This window comes from Convolutriloba macropyga, unplaced genomic scaffold (assembly GCF_964194025.1).
Source record: "Convolutriloba macropyga unplaced genomic scaffold, txConMacr16.3 SCAFFOLD_2222, whole genome shotgun sequence".
NCBI lineage: Eukaryota > Metazoa > Xenacoelomorpha > Acoela > Convolutidae > Convolutriloba > Convolutriloba macropyga.
The window spans coordinates 9220-27736 of NW_027449329.1; the positions used below are offsets into that span (position 1 = coordinate 9220).

Genomic DNA, 18517 nt, shown 5'->3' on the forward strand with positions numbered 1-18517 from the left:
AAGACTTTGGCCGAGATCTCTAAGGCGCATTGTAAATCTCACTCCACAAATTCAACAGCATGTTTTGTACAATCCGAATCAACACCACCATCAGTACAAAACCATTCAACAACAGGGCCACAAATCCAATCAACATCAGCACAACAAGTTCAATCAACATCAGCACCACAAATCCAATGAACATCAGCGCCCCAAATCAGGCATCCCGTCAACTCCGGGGACACATTGACATCAGGAATCAATCGAGAGTAATTCATCTGAAAGAAAAGGTGACTACTCACGCAAATACACTTCATCTGGCAAAAAGCTAAAATTAACTCCTCATAAATTATGTATAACTTATGTTTAACTAAAGAGGAACAAAAATACTAAGTTCTGATTTTTTTCAGCTTCCAACAGACTCAAGGTTTGCTCTCCTCCAGATACTTTGAAAAACTATCGCTGGGGCACGTAAGCTCCAGTAGGTTTCCCGAAGAACCCAGGAGCGGTAGTAAAGATAACTTCCTGTTAATGAGTATGGACCAGACAGTGACTAAATGGCACAAGGATTTAAGCTCGATATCAGTAATGTATGTGGTCTTGATTGGAGCAGAGGAATTCTGGGATGTGCCAATCGCTTTCAATGTACACTGTACCTTCTATTATCACCAGAGGTCAAAGGAGCAAACGTGAGTGAAACTCAATTTTTTGCTCAATAAAAAGAAATGATGAATTAGGTCAAAAAGTACGATGTTGAAAAAGGAAACAGAGCCACTTCCTTTCAGAGATCACTTCGTCGGCTTGCATTTGGCTGCCAAAACAAAGTGCCACCAAAAATGGTCAAATAAAAAAGTGACTCTATGATCATGAAGACTGGAACATCGCTTTTTGTGACAAGAGTCGGGCACTCAATGGCTTTCGGGATAAACTTTATCAACATCAACGATTTTGGTCAACTTCAAAATTTTGTAACTGATTTAAATTTTTTAAATTGTTTGTTTACAAGTTGTAAGCTTCTACTTTATGGTATTTATTTTAAGGTGAATATTATTAGCCAAAAAGCACGCAATTAATTCATCAACAAAGTTTTTTGTTAACATCAGATGGCCTTTTGAAAAAAATATTGATCTAATTCGTCAATTATACAGGGAGGGACCTTTACAAGGTTATTCACAAGAAGATACTGTATTGTGCACAGTAAAATTTAGTTTTTATCACATTGTAAATCTTTCATTTTCTGCCGGTGCGGAACTGAAATTTTTTCGAGAAAGGGTAGCAAAGTGCAGCTGGGAAAAATGCTTCCAATATCTGAAGGTTTTGGTCAGAGAAGTTGTCCTGACGGATGAACAGGCAAAAAAATCCAACAAGTGATAAAATGGAGTACTTCAAGACAACTTGAACAGCCTTCAATGCAATTGAAGGAACAAAAACACCAAGTTCTGATTTTTTTTCAGCTTCCAACAAACTCAAGGGTTGCTGTCCTCCAGGTATTTTGAAAAACTATCGCTGGGGCACGCTAGCTCCAGTAATTTTCCCGAAGAACCGAGGAGCGGTAGTAAAGATAACTTCATGTTATTGAGTATGGAACAGACAGTGACCAAAGGGCACAATGATTTTAGCCCGATATCAGTAATGTATGTAGTCTTGATTGGAACAGAGGAATTCTGGGATGTGCCAATCTCTTTCAATGTACACCGTACCTTCTATTATCACCAGAGATCAAAGGAGCAAACGTGAGCGTAACTCAATTTTTTTGCTCAATAAATAGAAATGATGAAATAGATCAAAAAGTACGATGTTGAAAAAAGAAACAGAGGCCACTTCCTTTCAGAGATCTGTTGGTCGGCTTGCATTTGGCTGCCAAAACAAAGTGCCATCAAAAATGGTCAAATAAAAAAGTGACTCGACCACCAAAAATAGTCAAGAACTCGACCAACGGACCACCATTCATCAAATGTTCAGAGCCTCGTTGGATCAAATTGGTGACAATGTAAGAATCCTTTAAATTTTCCAACAATATACAATCTATTGGTTCAAACAATTGTATAAAGTGAAAAAAAAGTTTTCCGGTTATTCGAATCGAAGTTTTAACAACTGATCCTCAATTGAGGAAGACATTTTTTAAGCCATGTAAATAGTTACTTTAAGAGTAATTTCGTATAAAAAAATTTAATTTTTTTAACAGAAGAGGAGAATAGCAGAGTACAAAATGAATGCGATGAAGCAATCACTCTTCTGGGTACAGACATAGAAGATTTGGCATTTCGACCAAGTGGTGCTGATCATGGATCAACTTCCGCAGGTTTACCCATAATGTAACATGGTTCTCCTCTAGCTAACGCCACTCATGCCATCACTTTTTTCAAGAACTCATGTGACCACAATTAAAATTGCGGCAACTTTTGCCAACACATCCGATGCCACAACAACTAATGCTAACAGAAGTTTACCGCAATTTATTTTACAAAAACTCGTTTCACCGCATTCCTGCCCATAATTCAAAACCTTTCAATTAAACTTTAGTTTCAATCTTTCCATTTTTTTCACTGAAACAATCTTTTTAGTCTTAATTATTTTCGTTAAAATTTACGGCTTTTAAATTGAGCATGAGTTATGAATTGATAAACCAATAACACTTAATTCCAAAAGTGGGCTTTTTCAAAAAGAACTGGCCGTTTTTGATAGTGATTGGTTCATATATCTTTAACCAGATCTGTTTTTCTCGCCGCAAAATAATCAACTGAGTTTAGACAATGCAAAGGATTCGCGTGTTTGTTGAAAAAATTTTTATTGTGAATTTTGATTATTTTTTGTTTTAAAACATTGTTGAGGGACTTTTATACGTTTAACAAGATCGGTTTCCTTTCTCGCCGCAAAACAAAATTTGTTTACATAAGCGTTTTCTATTCATATTATTTGATTGATGGCATTTTGAAGCGCTATCATATCAGTTGAAAAGATTTTTATCTTGGGTTTAAGTTTTTATCAAAAGATTTTAAGCACTGTTGAGGGATTATTATACGTTCAATCGAATCTTTTTCCTTTTTCTTGCAACAAAGCGGTTTCCGTATTCTTAAAGTTGATTAATCAGCTTAAAGATTGAAAACCAGTTAGATATTTTTGACTTTGGGCCTCGATATCGGTTATTGAAAAGTTTTGATCAAAGACTGATATATATTCAATCGAACAAAAAGCTCGCCGATATCTGCAAAATCAAAAAAAAACTTCCAAACTGTGATCTCCTACACATGAATTTAAAATTGTGCCAGTCATTGTCTTTCTGTCATTGTGTTCGATGGACGTAAAATGAAATCATTGACCAAAAAAAAAGAAAAAAAGTTTGGTCGAAAAGAAACCGAGGACTCCGAAAATTTGATCATCCTTAAAACGCTGAATTTGGCGCCAAAATTTTCATCGCAACCACACAAAAACGAATGATACCTGAAAGAGTTCTTTTTGTAGTCAAAAGCGTTGGATAAAAGACAATTTTCCCTCCAAGGGAAGAACGAGACCAGATGAAAATAGTGGTGCACAGATTGCGATGAAGCAGAGTTTGAATAAAATCTTTTTCGATAAACTATTCAGGCAGAGGGGATTACAATGAGACCAAAAAATGAACTAATCGTCAATTTAAAAAATATGCAGAAAAAAACTTCAAAGAAAATGAATTCAAGCACTTCAAGACTCTCTTCAATCAATCCTCTAGCAAATTGCATGTACTTTAGGAAACCTCGCCCTTTTGAATGTTAATTTTTCTCCGTGGTATTTTTTAGTAAGGGATTTTGATACAAATAATGAAACTAACTTTCAGTGATGAGCCTGCGCATTTACGAAGAGAAGTAACTATTTCTGAAATTGAAAAGAGCTAAAAACGAAAAGAGTCAACGTTGGCAGAAAAAATTAATAGCATTTTTGTTTTTTTTTCAACGGCACTACGCATTGAGGCTAGGGTAAAAATACAATATCTGAAAAAACCAATCAGAGTTTGTTTTTTCAGCCAAACCAGAATTACCAGTACGTGAAGCTGTATAGCCAATAACACAATTTTTCCAATTAGTGCACAGTTGAAAAACTCATCGGATGACGTTGGCACCCTGTCAAAATGGAACTGCAAAAGCCGGTGATGATGTTTTTGACGGTTTCTAGTGGCGGTGCATTTTTACGTAATTGGTGCTCAAGAAAGGAGTTTCGCTGAAAACTTTCACGAATTGAGTTAAACTGGACAAAAGAGAAGTTACTATCAGAATGATCAATTTGATGACTAGTTTTGAGAAACAGGACTATCACAAGACCATTTTCATAGATAAGCCAGACTATAAAATTGATGTGGACAAGATATTCTTCCTTCTTTCAGCCGTCAAAGAAAGTGTTGGCCTGGATGATGAAAAAGAGCTCACTCAGACGACTAGTGAGTTTTTCCATTTAGCGGAGCAGATTCCAGCGTTGGGTTTCTCAGAAATACGTCACCATCTTAGGTATTTGCTAAAAACCTTCCAAATCAGGCGATATAGCGACATCAACACTGGACCAGTTTCTTGTAGATCACTGGGAGTCAATTAGAAATGAGAGGCAACATCAACATAAAGTTTTTAGAGGCAAAAAAGATATCCGAAAGTCGTGAATTTGCTTTAAAACTTCTGAAAATGACAATAACGACAACAAGTATCAACACATTCTCAAATTCAAATTATTGCAAAATTTGCGTGTTCAAGTCTAGAATCTCCATCGCTGTAACAACAAGTAGCGCTCTGCATGGTTTAAATAGGTTTTTGCGTTGTTTGTGTTTTTCGTAATTTTTTTCTTTTATAATCAGTGTGCCAATGAACTACGAACTGTTGAATACACTTCTACAGGACTGAATTGGCGTCTTTTCTTTAATTTTATTTGCTTAATCATTTTAAGAATCCGTTTGCAATCATTCTGTTTTCTGAGACCCAACTATCAGCTGGTGAAAAAAATAGCGCTGAGGAATTCTTTTGTTATTAATCAGTAGACTAATTTTATCTATAGTTTCAAATAAGCACTGATAGGTTTTTTGATAAAATATTCAAAAAAACTAAAATCAACTATAAAGAAACAGCACTGAGTGTTTTATTAAAATAATCAAAGGGAATTATATTTATAACAGAAAACACCACAGATTGATTTCTATTAAAAAATTTTGACGCTTATCATAATAAAGTCTTGTTTTTGATGCCGCAATTAGTCTTTGACGTTGTTAAAGTGACGGCCACTGAGTCCAAATGCACTCACAGATGAATTAAAATTGATTAAAAATAGTGATGTATAAATTGCAGCTCATTAGTTGTACGCTTTGACATTAAAGTTAAAATTGTAGACAAGGCCTACATATTCCAGTCATTGATTTCGTAAATTAAATTGTAATCAATGACCGCAAACCAAACTAACAATTCAATTCAGAGCGAAGCATGAAATTGAAAGTGAATAGGTTTGCTTAAAATTTCGGACCCTGATGGCAATAACCATGCTAAAAACTTGCAGACTTTGGTGACATAAAAACGTGAGACTTTTCGATCAGTAAGGGAATTTTGTAAGGATTGTCTGCAATTATATTTTTACTGTTGTCCTTCAACTAACCAGTTTTCTTCCACGAGAGAAGTGGCGACAAAACGTCTGCACTCATATTCGCAAGCGCAAACAACACTGATTTGTAGGATTGGCGACGTAACGGCCAGTACTTATTTGAGAATACAATTTTTTTTTTCAAATTTTGAGGTATGATCAGCTCATTTTTTGTTTTCTCTTTCTTTGCTTGATTTGATAGATACTTAAGCCAAGAATGTGGATGAATGGGATCGGAACATTCTGCTCGATCGCTTATAACGAAGCCTCCTTGTTTTGTTGTTATCATCTTCCTTTTAGCAAAATGGGACTTCATTCTTGGTTGTCGTTTCCCCATACAATGAAAATTTTAATTTGAAATTTTCCAAGAAAGGGAAACAACCTCCTTGTCTGATACCACAAGATTAATTTTAGTTCTCATAATCGCATTTTAAATACCACTAATCTAAACTCCCCAAAAAATGCTCTCATAATAGTTTCCAACTATTTTCTCAGTTGCTCGTTTTATTTTTTCTCCCATCGCCAGCAACAGCTCGATTTCTGAATTATCAATATCTAGACTTCGGTGTGGATAATTATTGGCTCGTTCGTATTGTAGAGTTAGAATCTTGTAGTTGACGTGGCCCGTGAAGTATCCGATAGAAGTAATTGGCGATTCAATAATTTCTAGGAAACTCATAAAATTGTGCAACAGATTGAGAGTTTTCACGCATTTGCCATCTATAAGATCAAATACGAAACTTTTAAAGGAATCAACACTTGTAAGAAATTTTTCCAGAATATCTTTTTGAAGAAGTTTTAGTGCCTCCAAAGTGTCTGGGTGTTCTTCAACTTCGGGTTTGTTGAGGATGGACTGAACGCTCTCAAAAAGATTTCGAGCTGATTCGATCTTCTCAACTCGGGAACCTAGCTGCCTTTTGAGATCTTCTTTAAGAATAGCGATACCGTAGATCGAATCTGCGTTGCAATCCCAACCTAAAAGCAGCAAAAGTGGGTCATTTTAAGTTAAGAGATCTGGGCTTGTGTCCTCATGGGGGTATTCAGAAATATAAAATAAAAAATTTGATTAGATTAACACTGAACGCTTTATATCTAAATCAAAAGTAATAATTGTTTGCATCAAAAAAGCAATAAACACGAAACCTTTTTTAAAATCTCATTTCCAGTAGATGTTATGAAAATTATGTAAGAAATACGGAATACAGCGGCAACCGTGAATATTTTTGCTTAAACGCATTCAGCAAGATTTTTTCACTAAACTTGCGACAAAAGTTTAATAGTGACGCTTAGCTTTGTGAAAAAGTTTTCTCTTTGAACGAATGACTGAGTTCTATGGAGAGATGTTAAAACTTAATGAATTAGTGGTTAAGCTTAAGGGTAAAATCAATTATGTTTAGTCTTCTTCTTTTCCTTGGCCTCATAAGCTGGGGTGGTTCTTGGTAATAAGGCTTTGGTTGTCCCAAATTTATTGTTTATCTATTCAAATCAAAAAACGACAAAAAAACCCAAATTAAACTCTTTTTAAAACGTAGTGTTGTCTAGTATAACGCTAATGTTCACGTTTTCCGGAAGTATGTCTCCTATTTTGGCTGAGATTGAGACGTTGTTTTAGAGTTGTCAAGTCTTATCTCTGACTTGCAAGTCTAAATGCAAGTCTTGGCCCAGATTTCATTATTTTGCACATCATTGCCAAGACGTGCCATTCGACTTGCAGGTCCAAGAGTTTCATTTAGACGTGCAGATGATGAACTAAGACTTGAAGACTGATGAGTGTATGAAGTGGCATATCTGGATCACTACTCATATAAAATTTACAATTAGACGTGCACAGTTCTGATATTGGCTGGAGTTAGATCGAGGTTCAAACGCATATTTTTACTTTGATCGTTCTCCATCAAAATTTAACGCAAATCTTACGATATTAACTTCATAGAAAATCAACATAAATTTAAAGATAGCACAATGGAAGGGATGCATTGAACATTTGTTTTCGTTTTGCCACAAAAGCTTTCTTTATTGCTATAAAAATTAGTTTTTTTGCTGTAAAAAAAATCTTAACCTAAGTTATCACATTTCTTGATTGTTATCAATCACAACCAGGCTAAGCAAACATTTTGGTTATTGCAACCCAGCTAAGCAATTTTAGTACAGCAGTTTTAATCAAGTACTCAGTTTTATACCTTTTGAAATAGGTATTAATGCCACGGATTGCATTTCTACGTACGTAATTGCCCATGAAAACAGACTGTCTAGATCAAAATTCAGTGAAATGTCACTATGCGAACTATTGAGAAACAAATTTTACAATCCATTTTTGACCTGCCTGTGTTTATCACCAGCCTGTATTAGCAGCCTGAACAGCTTGAGCAGCCCGACTAATCATATTTCCTTAAAATTCAAATAATGAGAAAAATTTAGTAACAAACAAAAGCCCCAATAATTTCTTTAATCAGAGCTTCAATTTTGGTTAGCAAATAAATTTAACTACCTTCTGCCTCTTATTGTGCTAATTTGAAAAACTAGAAGTTGTTCAGTTTTATCTGTCAAAAAAAATGACAATTTTTGATTCTCATTGAAAAAATTGTGAAAAAAACTCGTAACTGAATTTCAAAAATTTGGACAGGCATAGGGCAGGTTCTAATGATTGAATAACCCTGCAAATTTCTCATGGTTCACTAGTAGAAATGATGGCCTAATTTATGTCATTAACAGTAAATTAGCTCATAAAATAAACAAAAAAAATTGTACCCGGTTTAACTATTGGCAATTTGTATTATAAAACACCCCTGAGAGAAGGAGTACGTTGTGTTAGAAGGTTTATATTTTTGATAAAGTGCAGATGTATTTAGATAGAGTAACAGCTGTGATCAGAATCATCCTAGCTATTGATTGAAAAAAAGATAAGATTTTGCATTATATAAACACTTCTCGTTTCTTCAACGTTTTTCTATCAGTCAAAAGCCCGCCAATATCAGATTCGATCAAATTGATAAGGTAGTTAGAATCAAAAGTATCATATCATTGTCTTTTAGTTGACAAAGGCGTTATGAGGTAGCATAGCATAATAGCATAAAAAAACCATATCAAGATTGTTGTGACATTGTACAAGGGATTCATCAACCTAGGTAAAACAACAAACATTTCACCTCGACTTGACAAAAATTCATGCTCGGCTAACGGTGGTATAAAAAAACCGTGCTCAACCCAAATAATTTTGAACCAAATATGGAAATTAATCAGGCTGCACTTTTACTCGACCCAAAACCTTGTCCTCGTGCGTGGTGGACTCAAAAGCGCAAACAACTGGAAAACTATACATTTTGATCGTAGCACATGGGAAAAACTATTAAAATTCAGCTACCTATTTTCTTTCAGCCAGGTAATGTGGCAATATACAAAGGCTGCAATACATCTTTTAACTTGAGAGCTGACAAATTTCTTACTTCTTGTTTTTTGGAAATATTGCTACTCAATAAAAAATAAAAATTGCTTTTGAAATTAGCATTGTTCTGAATTTAAAAAAGAAACAACTGAAAGCGTATTCTTTGTGGTTGAGGAAAAGAAAACCATTCAGCTACCCAGTTTCGTTCAATCAAGTAGTGTGGCAATTTACTCCAGCTGCGATAGCTGTTTTGTTTTCAAATTTCGTGTCCTAAGAACTCAGGTTAAGGAATGTTTTTATCTGTTTTGTGATACGAAATTATATGCAGATTTCGCTTAATGGTTACGCTGTACAAATCCACTATTCAAATTTAGACTCCTTGTATTCGGAGCTTTTTTAACTCTATATACATCTCTATTTATATTATTAAATTCTCTCTATTTGTATTACTATATCTCTATTTGGATTTAAAAAAGTACAACCTTGACAGTTAGTTTGTGCGATTAACATCGAGTCACGAAGTGCATTTTGTGATTTGATCCGTAGAATCTAGAAAATAGGCAACATGAAAATCTTTGCAGAGCGGTATGATTAACCAAATTTACATTGAGGAAAAACATCAAGCATGAACTGAAGAACGACAAAATTGGGGTAGACATCTATCAAGATGAAATAATTTATCATTCTGGTCCCACATATCCGATAAATCACTTGCCTTGTTTTAAATCTCGGTGGGACTGTACATCCGTACTTCTGTTTTTAAAAATACAATGTCAGGGAGATTCAGTGTAAAGATTGAGTTAGCTTTGAGACCTTAAAATATTTTGTTTGGAATCAATAAAAGTATTTTTGCGATTTGATAATTAAATAACGGGCTTTTCAAAATTTCGTTTTCGCGGTTGATGCTAATTTTTTGTTCTCTCAAATTTTACTCTGTAAACAATTCGTAACAAATGATTTGAATACTTTCTGTTTTGTTTCATGGCCTTCATCTGACGTTTTCAATTTTTCCAGAAATTAGAAAAAAATAATTCCTTTGTATTTTATTGGACATAGAGTGCCATAGGACCCGAGTTCCATAGTCAATCAGTACTGATTCATTATATTCCAATAGTAAAACGTTAAATGAATGCTAAATCACAGTGTCCCAAGGGTAAAGTTACCTTGCATTATGTTCAGACCGAATTCAACCCAAATTTTTAGTTATCAACGACAATCGCAATTTCGAAAGACCATTATCAGACTTGAAACAAGATTTTAGCCAATGTGAAACACTTAATAGCGCTGCGCTGAACTTGATCTGTACTTTGACATTAGAATTGTTTGCCAAGAATTTTGACGGCACATCCACCCCTCTCCCACGCCGTTCTTCCTTGCCATCTGGAAATTTTGATTTGATCTTTGTTGGATTTCTATAATATCTGTGTTTACGTCGGGACAGTGGCACATGGGGATGGCGGCGGGTGATGTAGTCTCGGGTCCATATGCTCCAATGAGTGATGATAGAAAACGTTCAGTGACAACCGTGAGGACGTGTTTCACTTCAGAATCCAAAAAAGGAAATGAGCGGCGAGGAGGTGTGTAGGAGATGCGGCGAGGAGGATTGTACATGCTAGTGAAACGTAAAACTTGCCAGTGTTTGTAATGTGAAGCGTGAAACTTGATATGTGAAACGTGAAATGTCCCATGATAAATAGAGAATTTAAGTTTTTTATGTTCATACTAAATTCAGAACTTTACTATGAATTTTGCTATGAAATGTAAAAAAGGTGCCTTGATCAGAACTCTGGCCATAGTAAAAATCCTAATGCAATTTTTATAATTCAGGTCCAGAATTGGAGATGAAATCCTACTGTTCATCAAATTTACTATCCAAACTTATTTAATTTTGATTCGACTGTTGTCCCTCTTCAGTATTATTAACCCAGCTTGTCGTTTTTTGATATTTTCTTTTTTTGGCTTTCATCATAACGCGGGTGAATTGATTGTGTGTGCAACGGCTTTGTTTTCGTTTTGCAGGTTATCTGTCTGTTTGTGATACATTCCATTGCTGTGATATTCGGTGAATTTTTAAATTGCAATTGGCGTTTCATCGTTATTTTTGATGCATACAATTAACGCATTGCCAAATTCCGAAAGTATTAATCTTACAGTGGTTCTCCATTTTTCGAAACATTCAACAAGTGCAATGATCCGCCAAACAGCAGATATATGTTGCTCATAAATGAGGTCAAATTTTTTAAGATTTTTTTTGTCTGCCAAAAAAGGCCTCCTAATTGATTGCAGTAAAAATATTACTTTAGCCGGAAATTTTTCACCCTAAATCATCACAACTTTTGCTTTTTTTGAGATGACATCGCAACCCCGCTCACTAACTTGTTTGCCACAATTTTAAACATTGATTCAAGTTTATAAAGTTTGCAATAGTTTTGCAAAAATTTTTCTGCGGTTTAAACATTTAAATACAGAAAAAAATGGGTTGAAATGTTGTCAAATTGTGAGTCCAGCAAAAGTCTCATCATGAGTGTACTCAACATGTGTACTTCTTCATCTTTGGTGATACTGAAGAACTAGTACTCAATCACAAATCTAAAATTTTTTGAAAAAAGCTAGATAGAAATTTTGGAAGCGGAAATAATTGACAAACGTTTTCATTGTGGCTAATGTTTTTTCTCGGCCCAGCATAAGACTTTTCCTTGACTTTAAAATTGATTTTGCGGAAATTTTCTAATAAAATTTACGTTTCACTTACCACTTCCCTTATTTTCTGGCTTGCGGACCGGCGATGAAGGAATATAATAGACAAATGTTTTCTTCTATAGATCGTTTAAAAAGAAATTTCCTATGTTTATCAAACACTAATTATTTTACTGGATAAATACAAAAAAACTTGTTTCGGTCTATGGCTACAATATTTTTCTTTAGGTTAATCGAAATCTCTCATTTCAAAAGCTCTCATTTTAAAAAAAATAGTTATAAGTACAAAATTGGTTAATTTTAAACTGAGAGAGGTTAAGGTAAACAATTCACATTTTTCATGACTTCCGGTAGGCAACAGTACAACTGCTTATTAAAGCAAAAAACTTAATCTTAAAACTTATGAATCTGACTTATAGCACATTTAAACAAAAAGGCTAATGCGAGACAGAGCATAGCACAAATTTTTCCAACATACATCTTACAAAAATTATAATTTTATGCCTGCAAGAATATACAAAAGTAAAAACTTATAAGTAAACTAATTTTTTTATCCGGGGTTTAGTTTAATTAGTTGAACTTCTTTTAATCACAACTGTCAGATTACCAGACTTTTGATAACTGCAATTGCTTTGGTGGTCTCCAATGTAAAAAAAATGTATTTAGGAAAAGACGAAAAAGAAACTTTTAATTAATTGCGGAGATGTTTTATATATTATCTGAAAAATATATAGCTGCTTATAATAGCAGATCTACAGCAACATTCAATTAGAGTGACATGCACTAAGTTGACTTTTTCTTCTATAAGTACCGCTAAGAAAAAACTTTTTGAAAGTGAGTTTGTTATTTTTGAGAACGCTGAAGTTGCTTGTGACCAAATTTTTAATCAAGCAAGAAGTGATTATTTTTAACAAAAAATTAATCTCTTCTTTAAGAGTAAAATATCACTTTAATCACGCTAGTCAATTAAAATTGCATGATCAAATGAACAGAGGGCAGTTTTGGAGCAATCGTGACATCGATTGGTTGTGTCAAAAATCTTGATGACGAAGTAAAAAACATAACAGGACAAGTCTTGACGTAAAATTCAAAAAATTTTCAGTGACAGAACAAAAAACTAGACCTAGAACGGACTATGAGTGAATTGGGAAAACCATTTCTAAAAATATCAGATAAAAAACAGAAAATCAATGTCAAAATGCCGCATGTGGCCAAAAAACCACTAGCGAGAAATGGACATTTGGTCGAAACAAAAAAAAATAGGACTAGAATGAACTATGAATCGACTGGGAAAGCCACTTAAAAAAATCCGATCCAAAAATAAACAGTAAAATCAGAGTCAAATTGTCGCATTTGAACAAAAAATGACTGGCGAGAAAGCGTTCAAACACCGTTTTCTCACTCTGCTTTAAAATTAGAGCGAAAAAATTTTACGCCGCAAAACCACTCGCGTTTTCGCTTCACTTCCTGTTTCGGTGTGACCAAAATCACTACTCCAATTTGACTCAAAAATGATGAAAGTGTGTGAACAGATCTTAAAAAAAGACAGCGCCCCAATACAATTCAAATTCTTTAAATTATAAAAAAAAACATATTAGGGCACACCAGGATATACAATACGAGAATTGAAAAGTGAACAAGAGGAGCCAAAGAGATGAAAACTATCTTACATATTTAATAGAAAGATTGAGCGCTAATGTCAATTGAATTGTAAAACTTTGACATCAGCGTTCTGAATACCTAAATTTATTACGAAAAGTAACAAAACGAGAAAGAACAAAATAGCGCTCAGATATTGTCAATGAAACTTAGCTCAAACAATTTAAAATAAAATTATGCTTCAAATTCTTGTTGTATATATCTCTGAAACCAATATTGTATTGCTAAAGTTGATGCAAAGAACCCCTTTAACCCATCCAAGCTCAAAAAAGTTTAGCTGAACATTACGAAAATATCAAAATGTATCAAGAAATATGATTAAAATATAAAAGAAATCACCGCTAATTTCTCAAACTTTTTGACACCAACAAAAAATCAATAGCAGTTTTTTTCTAAAAAAAAGATTGAAACCTAATAGAAAAAGAGAAGCAAAAACAACTGAAAAACATAAAGACATATCAAATAAATCAAAAACTCTTAACGCAATCTTTTTTTTAAAAAAAATACCAAATTTAAAATGCTCTTGACGCAAATATCTTCAAAAGCAGTGCTGTCGACATCTACCCCATACCCAAATTCCAGGCCATGGAAAATTTTGATTGGCTTCTAACTGTCGACGAACTCAAAAATTGAAAAACTTTTTAAAATTAGAAAACCCAATACCCTAAGCAGTTTTGAGTTTAAAGGAAATGTTCAATGTAGAGGCTTGATAAAATCTAATCTGTGCAGACCTCTGGGGACTAAAACCAGTGCCAATCGAAGAATAATTTAACAGAAAAACTTGAAAACATGCGAATAAATAATTAGTGTACATTTTTAGCTCAAATTAAAAACAAGCCTTTCACATTAGTTGCAGGCCTTCTGAGCAGCTACGTGAGGCTATATATTTAAAAGACTTTTAAAGTCTATTGACTGTAATCAATGTTCATTTGCACTGGGTTTTACTTGTTTATGCCGTTTGAGTGATCACATCTTACAAAAAAAAGGAAAGAAAACCTTACAATCCAATTTTTTGGCTTGTAAGAAACCGCAAGGAGGCCAGTAACAGCTCATTTTTGCAGCTCACTATTTCTATGATAGTTTTTTTATTACGATGATTCAATACCCATTCCCTTCAAAAATATTACCCTATATTTTGACTAATTTTCTCGTTATCAAACTGCAAACTAAACTATTGGCAGGCGAGATATCGAAAAAAATCCACGCTATAATTATTCGCCTCATACATTTTTAAGGTCTTGTTTTATGGTCTTCATTTGTAAATGCCATCCACTTATTAAAGAAGGAGAAATAAAATCAAGCATTGCAGCTTTTGTCTAAAATAGTTTTTATCAAAAGCTGCAATGCAAAATGGTGTCTTAATCTAAACCCATTGTTCACGCTGTCATACAAAATTTCTACCGCCAAGCTCGGTGCTGGTGGGTGAACCAGCGTTTTCAATTTTTGATCAACATTTTTGTCAGAAACTGTGATACCAAAACTTTGTCTTAAGAGAAAAATTTGTTATCAGCTACACCCGGGTTGAGAAATTGCGACGAAATCGAAGCAAGAACTGTCGTTTTTGGTCGACTTTTGTCAATTTCGTCGGTTTTTTATGTAGGAAATGTCGATTATCCACGTTTTCGTCGGTATTGTCGGTATTTGATGTAAGAAGTGTCGATTAGCGTAGTTTTCGTCGGTATTGTCGGTTTTGGCAGTAAGAAGTGTCGATTATCGTCGTTTTTTGTCGGTATTGTCAGTCTCAATTTGTTTTAAATACAAAAGAAATAGAGTAAAACTAAGTGACAAGTGGTGCAGTGGAGGAGAAGGTGGCTAGTAATATACGGGGTCCCAGGTTCGAATCCTGGCAGGGACTGTCCGGTTTGTGAGATTTTTAGAATGGCAAAAACCGACGATTCTTACGTTAAAATACCGACGAAAAAAACGTAAGGGCTTTGATCAGTTTTGGCGAAGAAAAAGCGACGAAAACCGACGATTTCTTATGTTTAAATCCGAAGAATTTCTCAACACGGGCAGCGTCGTTAATGATCAGAGACAACACCGATAGTTATGAGACATTGAGCAGAGGTTGACAAGAATCGTTGTAAGAATAACTGAAATTGCATTTTGCCATTTTTTCCTGTTGACCTTGTACCAGCAAAAGAGTGAGAACTGAGTTTGTGGTTTGTTATATTGTTTACTCATAAGCTTAATTATATAGTGATTGAAGTACTTACTTGGACCAGAATCACAATAATCCGAAGCATGAGCAAACGAGTGAGGCCCAAACTCTTCGCGCACAACAGTCTCATCATCTAAAATGAAACGAAAAATTCATTTATTCTTAACAACTCAATCAAAAACAAACCCACTTATTTTTTCGGATCATTTCCGTCAATGTATAATTAATATTCAATCGGGATCGTCTCACCAATTGTTCCAATCCACCGGATTTGGGAATGATTACGTATTGGCACCTCTTCTATAACTGTGGCTGTGCATAACAACTTAGAGGTCTTCAATATAACAAAGGCCGCTCAATTTCTTTGAACCCTAAAATTAATATTTAAATCAATTTTTATTGGTTTTGCAAAAAAAACCTTTCAGGCAATAGAATGTATTAATCTCAGTTAAAAATTTCCAAGGGTCATTGGTGGTACAATTTTCTTTGATTTCATGCTAGGTCATATATGATTCTTAGTAATCATACTATGTCATATATGACTAGTATAATTTCTTAGTAGTCATACAAAGATCATATATGATTTCTTGAAAATCATAAAAGAATAATACATAACAAATGATAAGCCGAAAAATTGTATTGTTTTCATTTTCGATAGAAATTGAAAAAAGTTCGCGAAAATCATACATGGTCATAGATGGTCCAAAAAAAAACATTCACTGATGGCAAGAATTCCCGTATAATAAAGTTAGAGAGCATTTAAATTTTTATATTGAATTTGCAGTCCACATATGACTAATTGCGTGCACTAAAACAATGATTTTGATTTTTATACGTATCTAGAAATTGATTTAATATTCAATGCAAGAAATTGCACCTTTCTAATGAATGAGCATTTTTAGGTATAAAATGGCTCCAGAGAATAAGAAAACTTTAGTCATATAGATACCTGGACTTGAGTCTCAGATCATGTAGGCAGTGACCCAGTTTATTTCTCTAGTAAAAACTGAATGCACTTTTTAAAAATAACATATTCAGTGTGAATTAAGGTTCTTTATGATTCAATGGGAATCATACTAGGATCACATATGACTTCTTGGTTATCATACATATATCATTTATGATATTTTTGGTTTCATACTAGGATCGTACTAAGAGATGAAGTATGGACAGTTTGAAATCATATATGATCCTTAAATAAGAAAATTTGAATTTTGAAATTTTATAGTTTATTTTTAATAGATGAGTAACAGGTTGAGTAACAATTCAGTTTCTGAGACCTGATCAGCATTTTTGAAAATGAAGTCAAAATTGGATGACTCAATAATGCTTACTTTTTTCAAATCTCTGTTAATGTACATTTTATGGAAAAATGGATAATCTGGCTAAAAAAAAGTATAGCACAAAACAAGGAGTCTTTCTTTTCACTGAAAAACTGAAAAAAATGAAAATGGAAACAGATGCTTGTGGGTTTTATTATTAACAAAAACTACGCCTTATTCTAGGAAAATTGTCAGGAGAGTAATAGAAGTATTAGAAAAGGAGAAATCACTAACTTGCGGTTGGGTTTTCATTGTTTGGTGCGTCGTTCATTGTCAGAAATTTAAATTTTCAAATGAGTAGACTGTTGGGTAGCACCAATAAAAAAGATGCTGTGTTAGATTAAGTTTGTATCAGAAGATAATAAAAACTAAGCCTCGAAAGTTCGTTCTTCAAAAGTTTTGATGATGTGTTCAATGTCAATTTGGGACATAGGTAAAAATATACGAGCAGATATTAGTGGTTTCAGTTTTTCTTTTAAGTAGTCTTTCGTTTGCTCAGGTGAGAAAGGAACTGTTTGTTACAATTCTAAGCAAAGAAAATAACTTGATAATTGTTTGTGTTTATGAAAAGATGCAATCGAAGTAAGTTCGGGACATGATGCAGACACAGCCACAAACTATTTTAAGAATAAACAACAAAATGGCTAAAACATACAGACACTGATTTCATTATTAGATTGAAGCACTTTATTGTTATTATGTGTGCAGTCAAAAAATGCGTTCTAGCGGAAACACATGTGCCCATGAATATATGCATGTAATATCTGTTTTAAACGGATTCTTTAATTACAAATTTGGCAAAGTACGCTTTGAATAAACTAGTTTTGTCAATTTTAGCTGCTGTTTTGTAGTATTTACGTAGAAATTAAGTATTTACGTAGAAATTAAGTATTTACGTAGAAATTAAATATTTACGTAGAAATTGGTGGTTTTCTGTTTTTCTAACTGCACGTTATACTAGTTACTTTCATCTTTATCACTGAAGTAAACTAAATAATGTGCATCACTATTGCGACATAAACATCATTTTTATTATTAACAATAACCATTTGTGTAGTATTTATTAAATTCATAACTTCGAAAAAATTGTTTGGTTGCCTGTGAGATGGCCAATTCTCTGGATGTGGACCCACGACTACGAACGGTCACAGAAATTATCGCTACTTTGTCCATTTACTCAGACCAATTTCCAGAATTAAAAGAATTGGTTTCTGCTCTACATGTTGTAGAAAATTATGTTGGATGGAGAGACTTCAGCAATAAATTTGACCCAAGCAATTGTGACAAAATTTTGTCAACTTGTGACTTTTTATGGCAGAGCCTGAAACTTCTGGAGATTTCATACAAAAAGAAACACAGGAACAGTTTGTTCTTGCAAAGTGATTTGGACGACTACAAATCGACCGCTGTGATGCTCAGAGATCTATGCCGGTTTGATCTTCCAGAAATGGGAATGGAAAACACAAAGTATGATGCAAATTTAGAATTTTTTTTTCATTGTAGCAACCAAAAGATGCACATTTTTTCTGATTCCTAAAAATTTTTCTACGTCAAAAGTATATCTATACATCACAACGGCTTATATTTGCTTAATTTGTTAAACCTGGCAAATGTCTCAATGCCATTCATCGAATCAGTTCTTGGATGGCAGACAAAATTTTTGGCATTAAACAAAATTAAATGTTGACTCTGGAGGCGAAAAAGCGCAGTTTTTAGGCTATATAAACACAAATA

General features: G+C 33.9%; 1 protein-coding gene across 1 annotated transcript; it reads right to left on the minus strand.

Annotated features, from left to right (window-relative positions):
* Positions 1-5898: 5898 nt before the first annotated feature.
* LOC142354959 (uncharacterized) lies at positions 5899-17418 on the minus strand. The gene is made up of 3 exons (XM_075407291.1): positions 17018-17418; positions 15517-15594; positions 5899-6537 (listed from the first exon to the last, which is right to left on the minus strand). The coding sequence occupies exons 1-3, from the start codon at positions 17052-17054 to the stop codon at positions 6008-6010; spliced, it is 645 nt and encodes a 214-aa protein (XP_075263406.1). The 5' UTR covers positions 17055-17418; the 3' UTR covers positions 5899-6007.
* Between the last annotated feature and the right edge of the window lie 1099 nt (positions 17419-18517).

Coding starts and splice junctions, on each gene's coding strand:
- LOC142354959 (XM_075407291.1), bottom strand. CDS start 17,054: ATGAACGACGCACCAAACAATGAAAACCCAACCGCAA. Junction 15,595..17,017: donor CAATGAAAACCCAACCGCAA/GTTAGTGATTTC, acceptor GTTTCATTTTAG/ATGATGAGACTGTTGTGCGC. Junction 6,538..15,516: donor TTATTGTGATTCTGGTCCAA/GTAAGTACTTCA, acceptor TGCTGCTTTTAG/GTTGGGATTGCAACGCAGAT.